Raw genomic sequence first — 19,170 nt, forward strand, 5'->3', positions numbered from 1 at the left:
ACCTGGTCTTCTATGTTTCTTCTGCCTGTCTTGTTGCCAACTTAATACCTGGTCATCTTGTAGCAGTAGAATTCTCTGGTACACAGCTCTGGAAGCCTTCCCTGACCCTCATGTCTACATTAAGGGTCCCTTTATGCACTGTCACCACGGGGGAAACCCTCTGAAGGGCGGACAGACTTGGGCTTGGACAGAATGGCTTAAGAGGCACTTCCCTGAGTCTCCTGTATGACTTTGTGAAGATGTGAAGACAGGGCTGGGCCTGTCCTGTGTTGCTACACCCTCAGTGTCTTGACTACTGCCTGGCACCCAGAGTCAAACTGTGTGTTTGAATCTTACAACACCTTAAGACTGGGGACCCCATTTGTGCCTTGTGCACCCCCTGCAGCCCAAGGTTGAGGACTCCACCTGAAATGTGCTGGATGACACTTAAATGGGAGATGGCAGGAGCCATCCAGTTTGATGAGACCAGATTGAGAGACTGTTTCAGTCCCCTGGCCCCTCTCCTTGTCTTTCCCACACAGGAGCAAGTGTAGTCACAGAAAATAAAGAACATCTAGTTACATTTGAGGAATAAATCCTCAGTATATTGTATGTAGTATCTGGGATATAGTCATGCTAACATTTGAAAAAGTTTACATTTAATGGGAGTCCTACTGTCTTCCCCTCTACTTTTTGAATCTGGTAACCCTGGGGAAAGATGATTAGCCAGACAGAGGTAGATCTGAGGAATGGTCTCTGGGTCTCTGATTGTAAGATCCATTCTGCTCAGTGCTTGGTACTTCTGCTCCTGCATGCTTTTTGGTCAGAGATGAGGTGTGCTCAAGGAGGCTCCTGTGGTTGTCCAGGAGGGGCTGACATCTCCAACCTCTGCCCCAGCTGCCATGCTTGTGCTCAGGGAAAGCCTTCTGTGTGAGTTAAGGCTTGAATGCATAAGCCCAGGGCTGATTGTGGAAGCGAATTCCACAGAGAGGTCAGAGTGGACTTGGTTCCTCTGGGGAACAGAAAGGTTGGCAGAGCTCTGAGTGTAGGAAGGGAGGGTTTCCACAGACAGAATGTTCAGCATTCTGAAGACGTTCCACATCTTTGGATCACCCAAGAAGGGGCAATAAGGGAACTCTCCTCCTGGCCTTCCTGCCATAGGCACACACACCTTTCAGGTTTGCAGGCGGGAGTTTTAGCAGGGAAGGGAGGAAGGTGGTCTGAGTGTCTGGCTGGAGCAGCACCTTGAGGGGATCATCTGCTCTTTAGTGGGCTGAGTCTCCATGTGCCTGGTGTAGAGGTCTTCCTCTCCCCCACTTTAAGCTGGCCCCTGAGAACACTAATTGGGGGTGATTCTCCCTCCTCAGAGAAAAGTGCTGCCGTCTGGGGCTCTGGTAGTAGGAGGGACCTTTGCACCCTAGCAGGAGCCTCTCCTGAGGTGCTCAAATCCATGCACATTAGCCCAGAGCTCAGCACTGAAGTGGAGTTCTGTCCTGCCAAGCCTGGCCACACTCCCAAGCCCAAATTCACTGAAGGACAATGAAAAAAATGGCTCAGTTCGACCTTCCATTTTCAACGCATTGTGCCTGCTGTTCGCCTGTTTGCACACTAAGGAAGCTGTTTCCTACTTTAAAATGTCCATTAACTTCCTCCAAATTAAAAGTTCCCCTAACAGAATTCCTATTCTTAGATGGTGTAATCTTGGTCACTCGTGTGTATGTGTGTGTGTGTGTTGGGGGAAGGGTTGTGTGCCTGGTCCAAAGGTGTGTCCTGCCATAGGTCTCCCTGTGAGAGGTTTCCAGGTCCCGAGGGTCCTCCAGGAAGTTCTGTATCCTGCCAGTATGAAGCCCCCAGACTGAGCAGCTCCAAGGACTGCCTCTCACAACCTGGGTGAGGAAGGGCAGGTGGGCAAGGCCAGACCAACCAACCCTAAGCTGAGGTTGGTTTGGTCCCTCCTACTCCTGGACCTTTGGTGAGTCTGGCCAGGCGTTTTGTTCTCAGCTTGCAGGAAGTCTGAGCGGGACCTGTTATCTACCCAAAACATTTCCTGACTACGGGGCTTTGATCCGGCTGCCAAAAGGGGAGCCGATGGATGGCAAGGTCTTGACCTTCATGAGAGGCTGGTCTGAGCCTGTGTATGAAGGAAGGTGTAGGAGGGGAAGGAGGAGGCAGAGGGAGAGAAAGAGAATCTCATGCAGAGTTCCTAGCTGTCTTTGGTAGTAGCAAAACCTGTCAACAACGTGTGTGTGTGTGTGTTTGTGTGTGTGCGCGCGTGCGTGTGTGTGTGTGTGTGTGTGTGTGGTGTTTTTTTTTTTTTTTTCCCAGTAAACTGAGCCTCCCCCGCTGGGGCTGGGGAAGGAAGCTGCGGTGCGGGCCAAGGCCTGGGCCGCGTCTGACATCTAGCGGCCTCCAGAGCCCTGGCGGGGCGAGAGAGGGGAGGCGCGAAGGCTGGAGGACGCCGAGTGAGAACACGAGCCAGGAAATCGGGAAGTGCCGAGACGAGGTCTGGCCGGGGTGGCCGTTCTCCGCGCCCCGCACTGTCACCCCTTGGTCGGGGGTCGCGTCCCGCCGCGGCCTGGCCCACCCGGCTGCCCCTTCCCTTAGCTTCGCCCGTCACCGCCCTCCCGTCCCTCAGGGTCACAAGTTCGACACACGCCCCAAAGCGGGGACCCGGGAGGGCAGGTCGAGAACCGGGTTCCGAAGGTTACCCGACCGCGAGTCCCGAGGCTGGGGTCCGGGTGGCCGCGGTGGCCGCCAGCGGGGCCAATGCCAAGCCGGACCCGGAACAGGGGGCCCAGCACGTGCGGGGCGGCCTGGCGGGTGGCCGCCCGCCCCGGGGTGCGGGCATGTCGCGGGCACTTCCGGCCTCGGTGACACTCGCCGCGTCGCCAGTCCCGCGGCCAACCCGCCGCCGCCGCCTCCCGGTCGCCATGGCGACGCCGTCGCGCTGAGGCCCGCGTGCCAGTTGGGAGGCCCGTGCGGCCCGCGGAACCGGCAGAGCGGCCCGGGCGCGGCGCAGGGAAGCTCGAAGGCCGGTGGGCGGCGCTGCGCGGCGGGACCAGGTAGGCGGCGGGGGGATCCCAGCCCGCGCCGAAGGGGACGCGGCCGGCGCGGCGAGGAGCGCGGGTGATCCCGGGCTGCCGGGGGCCGCCCGCGCCCGGGCGGGCGAGGCTCTCCCAGTCGCAGCGGGCCTCTCTCGCCCTCACCTGCCGCCACACCGGACTCAGGTGCAGTCCTACCTCCCCGCCCTCGAGAGGCCGCCGGGCGCAGCTCGGGGCTCACAGAGCCGGTCCAGCTCTTTCCTGACGCCCGGGCAGAGCCCGGCCCCGGGCAGTCCCTGGGCCGAGTCGCTGCTGAAGTTAGAACGCAGACTCCGGGGACCCCGAGTTTAGAGCAGGGATCCGCAGCCGCGTTCTAGGACACGCGGGTGGAAGTGGGTGGGCCAGCGTTTGCCACGACTGTTCTTCGAAACCCGAAACCCGGGCTTCCGCCTCTTCCCATGGCCGGCTCTGGGGCTGAAATGTCTAGCGGCAGGTCCTTTCTGTCTCCTCCGACACCCCAGCTCCGAGTGAGGGTGGGGGGTTCTAGACTAGGAGAGCCTAGCTCCTTCGGCTGGCCGTGCTGGGCCCTGAGGGTGGACACAGGGACTGCAGAACTGCGCGGGGAGAGGGAGGGATCCGCAGCTGCCTTTGACTCTGGGGTGGTGACAGCGGGGCCATTTCTCTGCCCTTTCGGGCGCTGCATCACAGTCACAGAACGGGGGTCCACGACTCTGGGATCCCTGGCATGTCTTCCCGTCTCTTCTCCTTCGGGTTGCCCCTCTCCTCTCATCTTTCCACCTTGGCAATCTTTGAATGCTTTCTAAGACTCATTAAATGAAGTTCCATCTTAGGTTTCCTGGATTCTACTCTTTCTTTTCATAGTAAATGAACAACAACAACAAAAAAAACCAAAGCTGTACCACCTACTCTAGCTGCCTTGATTTCTCCACTGAAATTGGTCAGAGGCAGGAAAATGCAGGGCGGCTCCAACCCCACCCCCTTGCAGGAGGTGCTCCTGGAACCAGAGGTAGAACCGCCCACAGCTTGCCCTACCACCTTCTCTTGGCAGGCTTAACCTGGGCTTCTGCTAATACAGGTTGTGAGGCATCGGGCTGTGTTGGTGGACAGTCAGGAGAAAGGAACCGCATCCAAAAGTCAGCTTCACTGCTTCCTAATCAGTACATAACCGAATTTTGAAAATATAGAACATCACAGATTAAAAGCAGACCAGGCTTCCTGCTCCCCTGCTCCAGGAGATTCTGCTCCAGGAGTGTGGGAGGCTGGTGGGAAGCAGAAGGGAAGTGTGAATTTTTTAGAGGGAGTCCTACTGTTATCTGTCATCTATTCTGGGGCCCCAAACCTCCTATATACATTGCTGCTGACATGTGACTTCACCTGAAGAGGCCATTAGGGTCAGGTTTAGTTTTTATTAGACCAGTATTTGACTGAGCCCCTACCATGTAGCAGATACTGTGCTAGGAACTCGTGTATATTTTTCCCACTTAATCTTTCTACAGTCCAGTAAGGTAGTTCTCAATATCCCCCCACCTCACAGATGAGGAATCAGGGCCAGAGAGGGGACTTGGTTTGTTTGGGAACAAGTGGAGTGGCTTTGAAATCACAACGTTGTGACTCAGGCTGAATTGTGACTTTCATGGGCCTTTTCCTACACAAAACAAATAATAACGGTCTATTTTGTATCTGTGTTGGTATAGACACAAAGTCATCCAGATCAAATTAAAAATTAAAACATTTTCTTTGACCCTAAAAATTCATCTTTTCTTCTGTAACCACCTCCTCCACCCCTGCTAAGCTATGTCTCCAGCCCTCCTGACTTTAACAAAGATGAAAATCTTTTTGCTTTTTATTTATTGGGAGCCACCCAAACCTGATGGTGACTTCAAGCCCTGCTTTCTTCCTCAGGTACCTCAGGTGTGAAGTTGTAAGAAAATGCCCCTTTGCCTTCTCCTTCATCACATTCTGGGACAAGCCAGCTGTTTTCACCCATCAAAAGATGGTCCCCTCCTTCATCTAACTCAAAACCCTGCTGATAAGGAGGAACGTGGCTCTGCCATGCTTCCCTCTATTCTCTCTGCCCCAGGCTGTAGAACGTATGCAGTGTCTGGTCCCTAATAATGAGATTAGGCCTGGTTGCCTTTTAATAAGACACAGTGGGTATGAGGAGGGAGCTTGTGGCTTAGCAGCACAGGTTAAGCCCTGGGGGAAGCTCTGTCCTTGTTTGATTGCATTAAGTGGCGTCTGGCTGCAGTTTGTGTGCTGGGGGTGTGTTTTCTAGAAGCTGCCAGAAATCTGTCACCCCCCATCCTGTGCTCTCACAGAAAAAGGAGAGTGGCCACATAAAGGGCAGCGTGAGTACCTCTAGTTGCAAGACGGGTCTGCTGGGCAGAGCATACCTTTTGGGGTGGAGAGGGCCACTTCCAGGCCCTTGAAGTGCCTGGGGACCAAGGTTGAACAGGAACCAGGAAGCTGTCATGGGAGGGGAAGACCATCACCAGGCTGTGTCAAGGTGACTTTCTCAACAAGGTTTAGGATCAAAGTCTCAGATCTTTGACTGACATCAGTATTAGGAAAATGTGACAGTACTACCCCATTAAAATTACTGGGTGTTGGAAAGCACAGGGTCACTTTGCCAGCAGGAGACTCAGGAGTGTGCCATTTTATTAAAGGAGGGGCCCTCTTCTGTGTGCAAACAGGACAGCCTCAATTCTTACTGCTCTCCCCTTTTCATCTGTCTCTGTTCTGCACATTGCCTGCAAGCCCCCCCCTGAGGGTAGGGATGTCCTCTACAGCATCTAACAGTCCTGATATACAGTAGGCACTCAATAAACAATTGAGTGGAGCTGCTATTTGCTGATGGTAATTTTGGGGTTGCTCTTTATGATCCTTGAGCCCTAATTTCATCATCTATCAAACTGGGGTAATGCTTCTATTATGTTCTCAGTGTCACCGTTGAGGACTGAGAGAAAATGGGACCTGATACAGAGTAAGGGGCTCACTGGCTGTTGGATGCCCTCCCTCCTGATGCACACAAGCTGTCTCACCTTAATATGGAGGGTGAAAACCCAGGGAACCCAGGAATGAGTTTGCAGTGTAGGATGGCAAAGCCATGTGCTTGGTCATCACCTTGTGAAGAGAACCTCCCTTGAGGTCCTGCCTGTCTCGAGGAGGTTGGCTGGGATGGGGAAGCAAATGACCCTGGAGTGAGGCCTGCGCCCTGCGCCCCAGCCCTGCCCTTTGCATTCATAAAGAAGTCCAGGCAGCTCGGCCTGACTGCCTGGGGTGATGTTCCTTCTGTTCTTCCTAATTCAGAGATAATCAGATTCTGTCTGTACTCTGAGCTCTCTGGGGATGAATCTAATAAGGGAGGCAGTGACCTGCAGAGGAGGACGCAGGACAAGTGACCAGAGGACAGCCTTTCCTCCTTTAGTCCATTTTTCCTGTTAGAGTTGGGGTAACTCCAGGAGTCACAAAGAGTAAGGCGCCTCCTTACCTCCAAGGACAGAGCACTTCAGCAGAGAAGCACCACGAGACTGACCTAGTACAGAACCAGAAAGGGTAAGGAAGCTCTGGGGAACCTTGGGAGACAAAGAGAAGGGGCCAGTGCTGGGCACGGGGAACACAGTGGGAGTGAGATGGCCATTGAAAGGCCTGGAGAGAATCTGGGGCCTGTTTAGGGAGCTGGGAGCAGCTGGCCCAGAGGAGGGAGGAAGGACAGCAGGTTATGTTGAGAGTCGGGAGCCGCAAGGGTCTCCTCCATGTGACCTGGTAGGAACAGTAAGGCTGTAGAGGTGGAAACTGAGTTAGGATCATGATACAGCAGGCAGGGGACAGGACTTAGGGAAGTGGGTCTGTCCTTGGTGTGTCAGGCAGATTGAAGAGAAAAGCCGTAGACCCTGACTTAATGTGGCAGCAAGATGGCTGGGAGGGAAGTGATGGCAGAGACCTGGCGGAGCCCCTGGGCTGCATGGCCAGGGTAGGGGCCAAGGTGCATGGGTCAGACCAGGAGGGGCAGCCCCATGGCTAATGGGGTCATGAGGGGATGAGACTACAATGGGACAGGAGTTTGGTCTTGGATGAGTTTGAAGTGTTGGTAAATGTCCAGGTACAGATTTCTAGTGGACCATTAGAAGTGGGGTTTGAATGTGGAGGAGGACAAAACTGGCATTAGATTTTGGAGTTACCTGTATAGTGATGGACAGGATCAGTGGCAAGAATTCCAGAAATAGGATTCATTGTTGGCCAGGGCTTTGGAAACAGTGTTCCTGCACACTGTGAGAGTATAAATCAGGGCTGTTTCTGGGAGATGATTTTACAGAGTGTATCAAAAACCTGAGAAGGAACCTGGCCCTGTTTCACACAAGCATGCAGAGATGATCACCTGGTGGTGTTTATCTGGAGAAAAACTGAAAGCCAGTCTCCGTCGAACAGCTGGGGGCCGAGGTTGGCTAGGAGAATAGTTAGTGTGAAGTTAGTGAAATGAGGTAGATGGATATTGACGGGCATGAGAAGTACGCATGATATACCATTATGTTAAAATCACACAGAAGGAAATGGTAAGATCCCATTTCTATTTTTAAAAATGTATCATATGGGAATGGTGGTGTACCCAGAGACTTGGGAGGTTGAGATCATAAGTTTGAGGCCAGCTTCACCAACTTAGTGAGAGCCTGTCTCAAAATAAAACATATAAAGGGCTGGGGTGTAGCTCCCTGGTAGAGCACTCCTGGGGTCAATCCCCACCACTGCAAAAACAAAACAAAACAAAACAAAAACAAAAACAAAAACAAAAAAACCCAAAAAAACCCCCAGTAAGGATAGAAATCAAATGTTGATGATGTGATTTCTTTTTTCCACTCATCCATATTTTGCCTCAGTGAGCCGCATTATTAGCTGCCTCCTTTTTTTTCAAACCAGTGTGGTTGCCATCGGCTGTCAGGCATGGCAGGGCCCGGGGAGCGGAGGTGAAGCCGGAGCCCCAGGGGAGACTGCAGACTCCTTCCTGAGCTCTGCAGGATGGGGGCTAGACCCTGTGCTAGTGCCAGAGGGACTGCCAGCCACATTCTGTCACTGCTGTCACTCACTGCTACTGGGAGAGAGAGATGGGTGGTGGGGGAGGTGAGAGGGTGACAGTCTAGGGGAGGGTGCAATAGGCTGGTGCCCTCATGTCAGCTCATGGCGGCAGTGGCAATGTCCAGGCATGGCAGGACCTTTCTGTGGGGCCCATGTGCTGCCGGCACTGAGGCAAAAGGAGAGGAGGCCAGGGCCAGGCTGGTTCCCCTCCTGCCTGCCCTCCTCCTGTCGCTGGCTGCCATGGCCAGAGCATGCCCATTCCCTTGGGGATGGAAGAGGCACAGTATGGGGAGGAGAGCTGGCCCCAGGGCTGCCATGCACACATGGACCTGGTCTCCTGAGCCAGGCTGTCCCAGAGCTTGCAGGTCCACCGAGTCCAGGAAGACACGAGGGCTGCCTTTCTGGTGCCCTCAGTTTTGGAAACCTCACCCGAGGGAGGAAAGCGCCCTGCTCCCACCTGGCTCGGGGCAGGGCCAGAAGGGAAGGAGGCTACTCTGCTGCCCCGGGCTCCTGCTGGCTGGCACAGCAGGGCCAGGGCAGCTATTCTACAGGACGAGGAGCCTGCTGTGGGATGTGGGGCTGGCTCTCAGGATGGTGGGCTAGAGAAGACTCCTCATCTCCAGCTAGGAGCTTAGAACCTGGTAGGGGGTGGGAGGAGCCCATTTTTCACCCCAGAAGTATTTTTACATTCGTTTGGAGAAAGAAGGTTCAGCTAACCTGAACCCTCAAGGGATTTGCTCACTTCTCTGTAATTGGTCTGTAAACCCTACCTGAGAATACTGGGGACCTCATGAGAGGAAATACAGCTCTCACCTGAGGCCTGTGCTCCCACAAGAACTTGGGGGGTCTTCCTTTGCACCTTCTTTACACATGGAACCCACATCAGGTCTGTCTCCTGAGAAGGCTGGGCCTCCTGCTGGGCTGCTCCTGGGACTTAGGGATCCTGCTCCAGGATGGTAGCAGGAAGGGATCTTGGAGGTGGGAGAGTAAGTGAGCTCTGTTTGAGGACAGGGGAGATGGGTGAGGTGGCGTGGGGAGGGGGATGCCACTTCTGGAGGTTGTGGGTGACTCCTCTGAGCTCTGTGTCTTTCTTGCAGTGGCTGCCTCAGCATGGAGAGTGGCTTTGGCCCTGTGTCCACCCCAGGTGCGCTGCCCTACTATGTGGCCTTCTCCCAGCTGCTGGGTCTGACTGTGGTGGCCATGACTGGTGCTTGGCTGGGTCTGTACCGAGGTGGCATTGCCTGGGAGGGGACCCTGCAGTTTAACGTGCACCCGCTCTGCATGGTCATAGGCATGATCTTCCTGCAGGGAGATGGTAAGTCCTGTGGAGAGCTGCTCCTTTGTGCCTGGGCTTGGGGCTGTCATAGGGAGAGGGATCCTGTCACCCCTGAGGTCTCTTCCAGCTAGACAAATCAAATATTCTAGAAAAGATGGAGTGGGAGCTGGGTTAGAGCTGGGTTAGAGCCTGGGGAGACAGTTCAATCTGGCCCCGAGGCTGGTGGGTGGCAGTCTCTCTCCAGCTGTCCTAGCACTTTTTGCCTTTCGCTTCATCTCCCAGGGTGGGGTGTTTTCTACAGCAGGGAGCCAGGTCCTGGGCTGGGAGCTGAGCCATCTTCATCAGTGACTGGGAATCGGGAAAAGAAATATTAGGATTGTGCATGTGTGTTGCTGCACTTGGACTTGGCCCGGCTAGAGCTCCTCCATCTGGGGTGGGGGCAAGGTGGTGCATGGCCTGCGCTCTTCCTAGAGGCAGTCCTGGTGATAGCCACTCCTCAGCAGCATGTCCCCAGAGGAATTCTCCATGAGACCTGAGCCTACCTGCTGGATGCAGTGGGGATTTGGTTTGGGAATGAGGAAACTTCATATTAAAAATAGTGACAGGTCATGGGGCTGGGGTTGTGGCTCAGCGGTAGAGTGCTCGCCTAGCACATGCGAGACCCTGGGTTTGATCCTCAGCACCACATAAAAATAAATAAAATAAAGGCATCATGTCCAACTACAACTAAAAATAAATAAATAAATAAATAAATAAATAGTGACAGGTCGGGCTTCAGTATTGGACTCTGAGGAGTGATATTTCTAAAAGGTCAGTTCAGAAGCTGGTTGCCACTGTATGATGAACCCAAAGCACCTGAATGAATGAGTTCACAGGATATCTGCAGGCAGGATGTGGATGGGTGTCCACTGGGCCAGTAATTGCTCCGGATGAGGGCTGAGGGCCCAGTCCCACCTTTGTTGCCCTTTGTGGCAAGAGCTGTGGCACAGCCTCCCAGCATGCTTGAGTGTGCTCAGGTGTGTGTGTGAGGGGTGGACCCGGCTGGAGAGGGCAGTGCCATCTGCAAAGGTCAGGAGCTCCCACGGTCCCATGGAGTCCTGTTTTCTCCTGTAGTTCCTGTTGGGGGCCAAACTTGACAAGCTGTGACTCAGCTCATGCTCTGGCCACGTGGCCCTTCATGCTGTTTGTCCAGCGCAGGCCACACACTTAGTTTTCCCTTCCTACTTCCCACAGCTCTGCTGGTCTACCGTGTCTTCAGGAAAGAGGCCAAACGCACCACCAAGGTCCTGCACGGGCTACTGCATGTTTTTGCGTTCATTATCGCCCTGGTTGGTGAGTCCTAGTGCGCCTTCCTCTCCTTGCCCACTGCTTCAGCTGGGAGGCAGCTACTGGGTACACACCATTCCTTGCTCCAGAACCCTATGGCCCTGCCCCTGGTCCTCTCCCCAATACCGTCCCTGGCAGGGACACTCGGTGCTGGCTGTCATTGGGCTGGACCAAAGCCCAGAAATTCTGGCTAGCCAGTGTCCCTCAGGTCATCCCACCCACTCTCTTTTCCACATCCCACCCTGACCTCATACGGCCCTATCTCTGGTCCAGGCCTGGTGGCGGTGTTCGATTACCATAAGAAGAAGAGCTATGCTGATCTGTACAGCCTGCACAGCTGGTGCGGGATCCTTGTCTTTGTTCTTTACTTTGTGCAGGTGAGTCCCTCCAGCACCCCATCTCCAGGTCCAGCGGCAAGGGACAGGGAGGGGGAGGAGAGGCAGTGCTGAGTGTGCCCTGAGAGTTGCTTAGTTTGGTTGGACATCACCTTCAGATGCGGGAGGGGTGTGATCCTAGGACTGCATGGGCCAGGGGCCCCAGGCACAGCACCCTTCCCTGCTGACTTGGCACTGTATTTGGTCACATGCCAGCCGAGTTCTCAGAATGACCAACTTTTGCTATGGGTCAAAGACTTCAATCACTGGGGGCAGGACCCATTCCCTGTCCTTAACAGTCCTCAAGAGGGGAAGAAGGGGTCGCCCTGGTGTCCTCCTGCTGGTCAGGTGCGTGGCCAGCACATGGTCCAACACTGCCTCTCCTTTTTTACTAGTGGTTCGTGGGCTTCAGCTTCTTCCTGTTCCCTGGAGCTTCATTTTCCCTGCGGAGCCGCTACCGCCCTCAGCACATCTTCTTTGGTGCCACCATCTTCCTCCTTTCTGTAGGAACAGCCCTGCTGGGCCTGAAGGAAGCGCTGCTGTTTAAACTCGGGTGAGCCTCCTAGGACAGGAGAGGGCAGAGCCACAGCTGCCTACAAAGATGGAACCTACCTCCCCCAACATTTGTTTTCTGAGCCAGCCTTTTAGAGACTTAGGAGTAGTTAGAGGGGGCTGGTGCTGGCAAACCTGTGGCATCTTTAAGGCCCAGGATGAGAATGGCATTTGGCCTAACTGGGACCCCTTGGGTGGCTTCTCCCTTCTCTCCTTCCCTGTAGGAGCCAGTACAGCACATTTCAGCCTGAGGGGGTCCTGGCCAATGTGTTGGGCCTGCTGCTGGCCTGCTTCGGGGTGACTGTGCTCTACATCTTGGCTCAAGCTGACTGGAAGCGGCCTCCCCAGGCTGAAGAACAAGCCCTCTCCATGGACTTCAAGACATTGACGGAGGGAGACAGCCCCAGCTCCCAATGATGGCCCGGCTCCATCTTGTCTCGTGCAGAGGCCACTTGGGAGCGGCTCTCTCAATTTTGTGGAGTTCCCATAGGCGACTTGTGGCTCACCCCTGCTGAGGCTGAGTCTTCAGAACCTGGGGAAGACTCAGGCAGCGTGGTGGGGAATGTGGGTGTAGTGGTGTCTTTTAGGTGGCTTCTGGGGTTAGGGCTGTCCTCTGCTTTCCCTCCCTCACTGTGGCTGTGGCTATAGATGTCCTGTGCAGGTATTGTGCCCTGTTCCCCTTCACATGCAGAAAGCTTTGTGGGGGCCTGGGGCTCAGTCCAGGATGCAGAAGCAGAGCTCCCCACAGGAGCTGGACAGGCTCCACCCTCCAGGCAGCAGATGGCTAGGGTGAGGCCAGGGAACTGCAGGGCCTCAGGGATAGTTCTGGAAAGCTAAGACTGCTGTTTGTATAACTGAATCCTAACCAGGAGTTCCTCCAGCCTGAGCAGCATGTTGGAGAAACTGGCCCAGTCCTTGGCAGTGGAGCAAGTGATATTATGTACAAAGTATGCCTCTAATCAGAGTAAGGCTTCCCAGGAGAGGGGAGGGACCAGCTCCTGGGAAGCACTGCCATTTGGCTTTGACCCCACTGCAGTCTTAAGCCTTCCTGCTCTTTAACCCACGATTCCCAGGACAGCTTTGAGGGAGAGGGGACAGGAACATGTGACTTCAGACACACCTGCCCTGGCGATGGGGCAGCCTGCATGGGAAGCAGGAGAGGCCTCCTGTCCTCTGGCTCCCCCGCAGAGCTCCCCTCACAGTGGGCAGCTTGAGAACTGCGCTGAGAGGCAGAGGGCAGTTTTTTGGAATGAAGAGCCGCTGCTTGTGGCGTGCTTCTGGCTTGGGCTGCCTGTTCTATTTTGGAGGATGAGCCCCGTCTTCCCTCACCTAAGCCCATCTTTTCAGGAATTTGGAACTGGGGCAGAATGAGAAGAATCCTCTGTGGTGTCTGGACCTTATTCCCATCCCATAATTTGTGTTATGATGTTGTTAGCTGAGTCACTGTTTGGCTTTGCTCTAGAAATAATATGTTTAGAGCCTCCGTCTGATGCTTCTTGGACTTGGGAGGGCCCCTCCTTGTTTTCTGGGCTCTGAGCAACCTGACAGTTTGAGACAGACACAGTTTACTTAAGTGAGAAAATTTATCAAATTTCTAAACTGACTACATTTAACAGTTACCCTTTTCACACCTAGATGCTGCCTTAGAGAAAATGGGCTGGCCTTATCTATTCCTCAGATTTTTTTCTTTTTGTACCAGGGATTGAACCCAGGGGCGCTTAACCACTGAGCCACATGCCAGCCCTTTTTATTTTTTATTTTGAGACAGAGTCCTGCTAACTTGCTTAAGGCCTTGCTAAATTGCTGAGGCTTTGAACCTGTAATCCTGCCTCAGCCTCCTAAGCTGCTAGGTTATAAGCATGTGCCACCTCACACGCTACTGCTCAGATTTTTAATAATTGGTTTTTGCCAATTATTGGGTCCTACTTTTGGTGATGTCACTTCTCAGAGCAGGTACGTGTGATCCAGCCCCCTCCCCAGACCTCTTTCCCCATTTCCTCTCCACTTGCCCTGATAATAATCAGTTGTATACTCTGCAAGGACAAAGATCTTATCAATTATTTAATCAGCTGCCATACATTTGTGTAGTCTATGTTTACATGTGTGAAACTCGTCCTTAGACAAACTACCAAAATAGAATTGTGTATCTCTCTTGTCAGAAGCTACATAGAGAACTGGAACCTTAGATCTGGAATGAGAATCTGTAAACTGGTCTATTTGCCAAAGTGTAAATTGGATGACTAAGGACCAAAGAAGGCCCCCAGCCGACGTGTGGTTTCTTTTGTTTGTATGTGGCCAGTCTCTCTTGTTGGTGTAACAGATGATTCAGATGATTCAATAAATGTCTACAGCAATCCACTTGCCTGTTATCTTCATTTGCCATGACAATAGTGAAAAAGGCCAGAGCTTTTAGCAGTCAGATATGTAAAGTTAGTTCTACTCGAGTTGAGAGAAATCATCCCCAGGCTGGGCACAGAACAGGACTGAAATGGCCCTGTGAGGTCCAGTCTGGCCCCAGTGGAGGGGAATTTTCCATGTGTTGGATAAACTTTTCTCTCAGCCAGAGCAAATGGCCTGGAGGGCAGAGCTCCATGAACCTGATAAGGTCCTAAAGCAAGACGTGTCCCCTAGCACAGTATTCAATTGACTTCTTTTTCTTCCATCTTTCCTTTGTGCTGGGGACTCAAACCACATCTTAGAGACTGCTAGGCTTTATCACTGAGCCACAACCCCAGCCTGACCTTTTTTCTTTTTAATGTGTCTTTTTGATCCTTAAGAAGAACAAAGCTTTTTATCACAAGCTGAGATTCCATTTTATAGCAATTTATGTCTCTCAGGCAGGAGTATGTTTATGGCAAATTGGGGTGGGATTTCACTGTGCACATTATGCACTATGTACCTGGTCATTTAAGCAACTGAAAAACTCTTTCAGGAACTCATAATTTAAAGGGACCCTCAGCAAATCCTCTAATAAGTCACATGAACACCTGCTTCCTAAAATTTGTTGAACTTTATTCTGTGCTGTAGCTGGGTCTAATGTGTAGAAGCCAGAGCCCAGAGGTCTTTTTGAGGGCATCTAATCTTCCTCCTGAATCAAGGCTTCCTTGTGGATCTTCATTTGCTCAGAAGCATTCAAGGCACATGGCTTGGGACAGGCTGGTTCCTCAGTCAAGCACAGGGCTATGTGACGGTTATGTGCTGTCTCATTTCTGGCTTTCTGGGATATCCTCTGATTCCTAAGTCTCCTTGTGTTTGTGGATATTCAAATGATCGCAGTCACTGGAGGACACTGCCTTCCAGCCCACAGGACTACTCCTTCATCTCTGCAAATCTCAAGTTACATGACCCAGGACCTCACCTTTTCTCTGGGTTTGGAGCCCTGAGAATCCCCAAATGATCTTGACCTTGGCACAGTTATTTCTCCAAAGGAGCATATAGCAGCATTTGGCAAGATCTCCTTCTTGACCAGTGCCTATGCTCCTTTTGGTGTCATGAAGATTGCTTGCTTTTCTGAGATTGCTCCTTATGAAGTGGGACAGGTCTGATTTAGAGTCCCATCTTTGCCATGGTGGTCCCTGGGTAACTTACTCTCAGGATCTGCTTTGGCTCTTGTGTTTTGCATAAATCAGGGCCATCTGCCAGAGGTTCATGTGAGGAATATGTTAGAGAACATGTGTAAAGTCCAGGCCACTGTGCCTGGGCATGAAGGGCATCTCAAGAGAATGGCTTATGAGGAAGGCCTGTGAGCAGGTTCTTTTCTGTGAGGGAGAGAAAGAGGGAAGAGGAACTTCCCCGATTCCCAGGCCCTCTAGACATGACAGCCTTATTCTCGGTGGCCTGCCTTATTCCTGGGAATGGAATGACTCAGTCTCTGAGGTCCTCCAGCCTTTCTCTTTTTTTTCCCCCCACACCCCTGGTATTGGGGACTGGACCCAGGGGCACTCTACTACCGAGCTACACCCTCAGTTCTTCCTATTTTTTAATTTTGAGACAGGGTCTTACCTAAGTTGCTGAGGCTATATTATAACTTGGAATCCTCCTGCTTCAGCCTCCTGAGTTGCTGGGATTACAGGTGTGTGCCACCACACTTGGATCCTCCAACCTGGATTTTAGGATTGAAAGAAGACAACACCCTGTTCCTGTTCTGGCCCCCATATTGGTTTCATCCATCCTTCTGCAGCCAGGGGCATGGACCAACTCCCAAAGATGTGCACAGTGGAGTGCCTACCTCCAGAGTTACTAAAAGGCATCTATGAGGGAATAATGAGGAACTTCTGAAAATCTACAAAGACTTTTGCTGAGTTCACTGTTTGCTTCTACTCTGAGTGGCTGAGTATTTTTTAAACTAATCATTACTCTCTTCCTTTCTTTCAATGCCCCATTAATTCTTTAAAAGCTAGGTTTTTGCCAATCACTTAACCATTTTGGATTTTTAAAAAATAACTGAGTTTTCAGGCTGAGCACAGTCATTTCTTCTCTTCGAGTCTGGTGTCCAGGCTGGGATGCACAGCCTGAAATTCTCCTGCTTCCCCAGGCTTCGGTTGTTTGGGAACTGGATGTAGTTTCCCAGCAGGAATGTTTGTTTAGCATGAGCTGATGTTTAGAAGAAGTGGTCTCTTTCTTTGCTCGTCCCTGAAGTAGACAAAGAGGTTGTGGTCAGGCAAGAAAGGCGGCTGGGCCACTTTTATTATTATTATTTTTTTAAAGCTATGAAGCCAGGTTTAAGAAACCTGCAACTTCTCCATTCACAAGGCAGTGGCCTAGCTCTTTATGTGGTGAGGATTGGAAGTCCTGTCAGATTTCTGAAGGAAAAACAAAACCACTGGAAGCCATGGACCTCTAGCTTTGACCAAGTTAGCCTTTGGCTCTACGGTGCAGGATGCCCCTCCATCCTTGGGCCTGCCATCTTTAAACCTGACAGCAGGGCTGGCAACCCACTGCAGTCTTGCATTTTGGGAAGGTGGCTGGGAGCAGTTTCAACCATGAAAAATGCAAGAGGGTAAGGGTGCAGTTCTCCCTCAGCACAGCCTCTGTTGAAGAGAACCCCTCTTGCTATGAAGCACTCAAGTAAGCCTTTGCTGAGCAGGCCCAGGTACCGTTTTTAGTGCCCACAGCTCCCTTGAGTGCCCATCAGTGTCCAACTCCAAGGAGTGCTAACTTGACAGGTGAATAGATGCAGGAAGGGGCGACTCATCCCACAACAGACAAGCAATCACCAGGGATCTGGCTTTAGCCTGTTAACCTGCCAGATTCTTCCTTGGGGGTGGCCTCCTCAGCACTGCAGTGGCAGCAAAAGTGAGCTTAGGAGTCAACTCCCTGGAGAGAGCATCATGGAAGGAGAAAAGCACAACACCAAGTTTTTCCAAGTGTTAACCATTTATAAATAAGTACATTTGCTTTCATACATACAGCTCATTGTACAGATGACACTCTGTATACATGGGGCAGGAAAATGCATTCATTTGAACTTTTCACATCTATCTCACACAGCTCACATGTACAGACAATAAAACTGCTCAAGCAAGTACAGCAAAGGAAAGTGTCTTCCTTAATTACGGGGCTAGAGGCCTCGTCTGGGTGTGGGGCATCCCCACTGCACGAGTTCACGACTGTGTGGTGTTCAATATATCAGGATAGAGAACAAACATGCATTGGATAATATACTGTACAGAGAAAGTCCTTTACATCTGAGTTATAGAAAACCTAAAGGAAAACTAAGTGCATTAAAGCTTTTTCCAGCAAGTGTCTTGAAAGGACAGCAAAGAGGAAGAATCAAAATCATATTAGTACAAATCACTCTTTAATTGTAGACTGTACATGTCTGTACTAATTAAAATCATCTTGGATTTGGAGGAGACAGAACAGAGACACAGATGCTGTGCTAGATGGAAAGGAGGCCATGCCTGAGAATGGCACCTGCCCTGAGCCTGACAAGGAACTGGCCCCACTCAGCAGGAATAAGCCAAAGGTAAATAACAAAAAAAACCCAGAACAGGAAGTGTGACTTCAGGATTTCCAAAATAATCTGTGAATGGAATGGAGATCCGGAGCCGGCATCTCTCTCTCTCTTTTCTTACCCCAGTAAATTGGTACACAGTAAGGCAGGTACATTCAAGTACTGAATTTTGCAGAATTTACTCTGGTCCTGAGGACTGACGGAGTGAGTTGAGTCCTCCTTGCCAAATTTCCTGGTTAATGGTTAGCAAAGAAAAATTCAGCCAGTAGGTGCTACAACAACTAAGCAGCTAGGCCACTTCCTGTCCACAGAGTAGGTCTATCTTAAAAAATGAGAGCGATGCTGGCCTGCATCCATATGCACCCAGCCACAGCCTGACTGGTCAGCTTAGTGTAGGCATCACAGAGTCAGCAGGAGGAAATGAGATGATGGGGTGAGGAAACATGAAAGTAACACTTGATTTTTGGTGTCCAATTATGCATTCATTTGGTACTGACTTTCAAAGCTCTGACTGTGGCAATCATGTGGCCACAAGCATCTCAGGGTGGCTCAGCTGCTGTGAGGCATTGGACACCGAAATGAAGGTTACCAACACTTCAGCCCTTGAGTGGTCTGTATTATAAAAGGAGTTGATGAAGACCCAGTGATAATTCAAGTAGCTCCGCACAGTGGCTCCACCAGCCCCATTGTGCTTGTGTCCAGGCTCCCAGCCAGCCACCTTTTCTTGGGAGCAGCCAGAGCTGAGTTCAAGGCATTGCATGGTGAAGGTTTCCATGACACGTCTTTGTAGGTAGCTCTTACCCCTAAGCCCTTTTGTTCATTGTTGTTAGTCATGGTAGATGGTCGGTCTGGAATTCCTAGAGAAAAGCAGCCTCACCTCTCAGTAAGCATGCAGCAGGGTAGCAGCCCTCTTTGTGGAGGCTGCAGCAGGCTGCCTTTGCAGGTCTGCTTCTTGAGAAGTGGGCAGCCTGAGGACACACAGGTGGGGTGGGCGAGGCTGCTGAGCACTGGGAGCCTCAGTGGGAGACGGGGCACAGGGGTGGGCACATCCTGCCCCTGGGGGGAGCATGTTCCGTTTTGTGGCAAAGATTCAATGAGCAACTGGTTTTGTCCAAGGCATTTCTGCAGTAGAAAAATAACTATCTTTGAATCAAACCACCCAACTATAACACTTCTGGAGTTACAAAAGTTGGTGGCTGAGAGGAACTGAGAGGAGGGATGTTCAGGGGGAAGAAAAAGGTCCTCTGCATACCCATCCATCCACCAGAGCAAGGGAGCTCTCTCCGGCCTTCTCCCAGCCTCTGCCTGGCTGAAGGTCCAAAGCAGATAGTGTTTTCTGTCTTGCTATAACTGGCATGAATGCATGAAGACCCCTTCCAGGTCTGTGTTCCCTTCTTCCTGAACCTCTGAATCTATGGGCCTGCCTGCTGCCCTGGAAGCGGCTCCTCAGGAGGGGATGCTGCCATTTTTTCTTTTTGCTACCAGACAAATGTGGTGCAGAGCCACAGCGACACCTAGTGGTAAAGCATGGTGAAGCACAAGTGACATCCACATATCCACTGTATGTGACTAAAT

General features: G+C 51.8%; 1 protein-coding gene across 3 annotated transcripts; it reads left to right on the forward strand.

Annotated features, from left to right (window-relative positions):
* The first annotated feature begins 2,419 nt into the window (after window positions 1-2,419).
* On the forward strand, window positions 2,420-13,941 carry Cyb561 (cytochrome b561). 3 transcript variants are annotated; one of them, XM_076870002.1, is made up of 6 exons: window positions 2,420-2,482; window positions 9,209-9,426; window positions 10,621-10,719; window positions 10,987-11,090; window positions 11,483-11,640; window positions 11,864-13,941. In XM_076870002.1, exons 2-6 carry the CDS (start codon window positions 9,222-9,224, stop codon window positions 12,054-12,056), a joined length of 759 nt encoding a protein of 252 aa, XP_076726117.1. In that variant the 5' UTR covers window positions 2,420-2,482; window positions 9,209-9,221; the 3' UTR covers window positions 12,057-13,941. The 3 variants fall into 3 exon arrangements, with proteins under 3 accessions (XP_076726117.1, XP_076726115.1, XP_076726116.1); XM_076870000.1 differs by lacking the exon at window positions 2,420-2,482 and adding an exon at window positions 2,958-3,041; XM_076870001.1 differs by lacking the exon at window positions 2,420-2,482 and adding an exon at window positions 6,469-6,596.
* The last annotated feature ends 5,229 nt before the right edge of the window (window positions 13,942-19,170 follow it).

Source organism: Callospermophilus lateralis, chromosome 11, assembly GCF_048772815.1.
Source record: "Callospermophilus lateralis isolate mCalLat2 chromosome 11, mCalLat2.hap1, whole genome shotgun sequence".
NCBI classification, from domain to species: domain Eukaryota; kingdom Metazoa; phylum Chordata; class Mammalia; order Rodentia; family Sciuridae; genus Callospermophilus; species Callospermophilus lateralis.

Bases quoted from the DNA above. Each gene is read 5' to 3' on its own strand.
- Cyb561 (XM_076870002.1), top strand. From the start codon at position 9,222: ATGGAGAGTGGCTTTGGCCCTGTGTCCACCCCAGGTGCGCTGCCCTAC. The intron at 11,091-11,482 runs GTGAGTCCCTCC...CTTTTTTACTAG, and splicing joins TTGTTCTTTACTTTGTGCAG to TGGTTCGTGGGCTTCAGCTT. The intron at 11,641-11,863 runs GTGAGCCTCCTA...CCTTCCCTGTAG, and splicing joins GCGCTGCTGTTTAAACTCGG to GAGCCAGTACAGCACATTTC.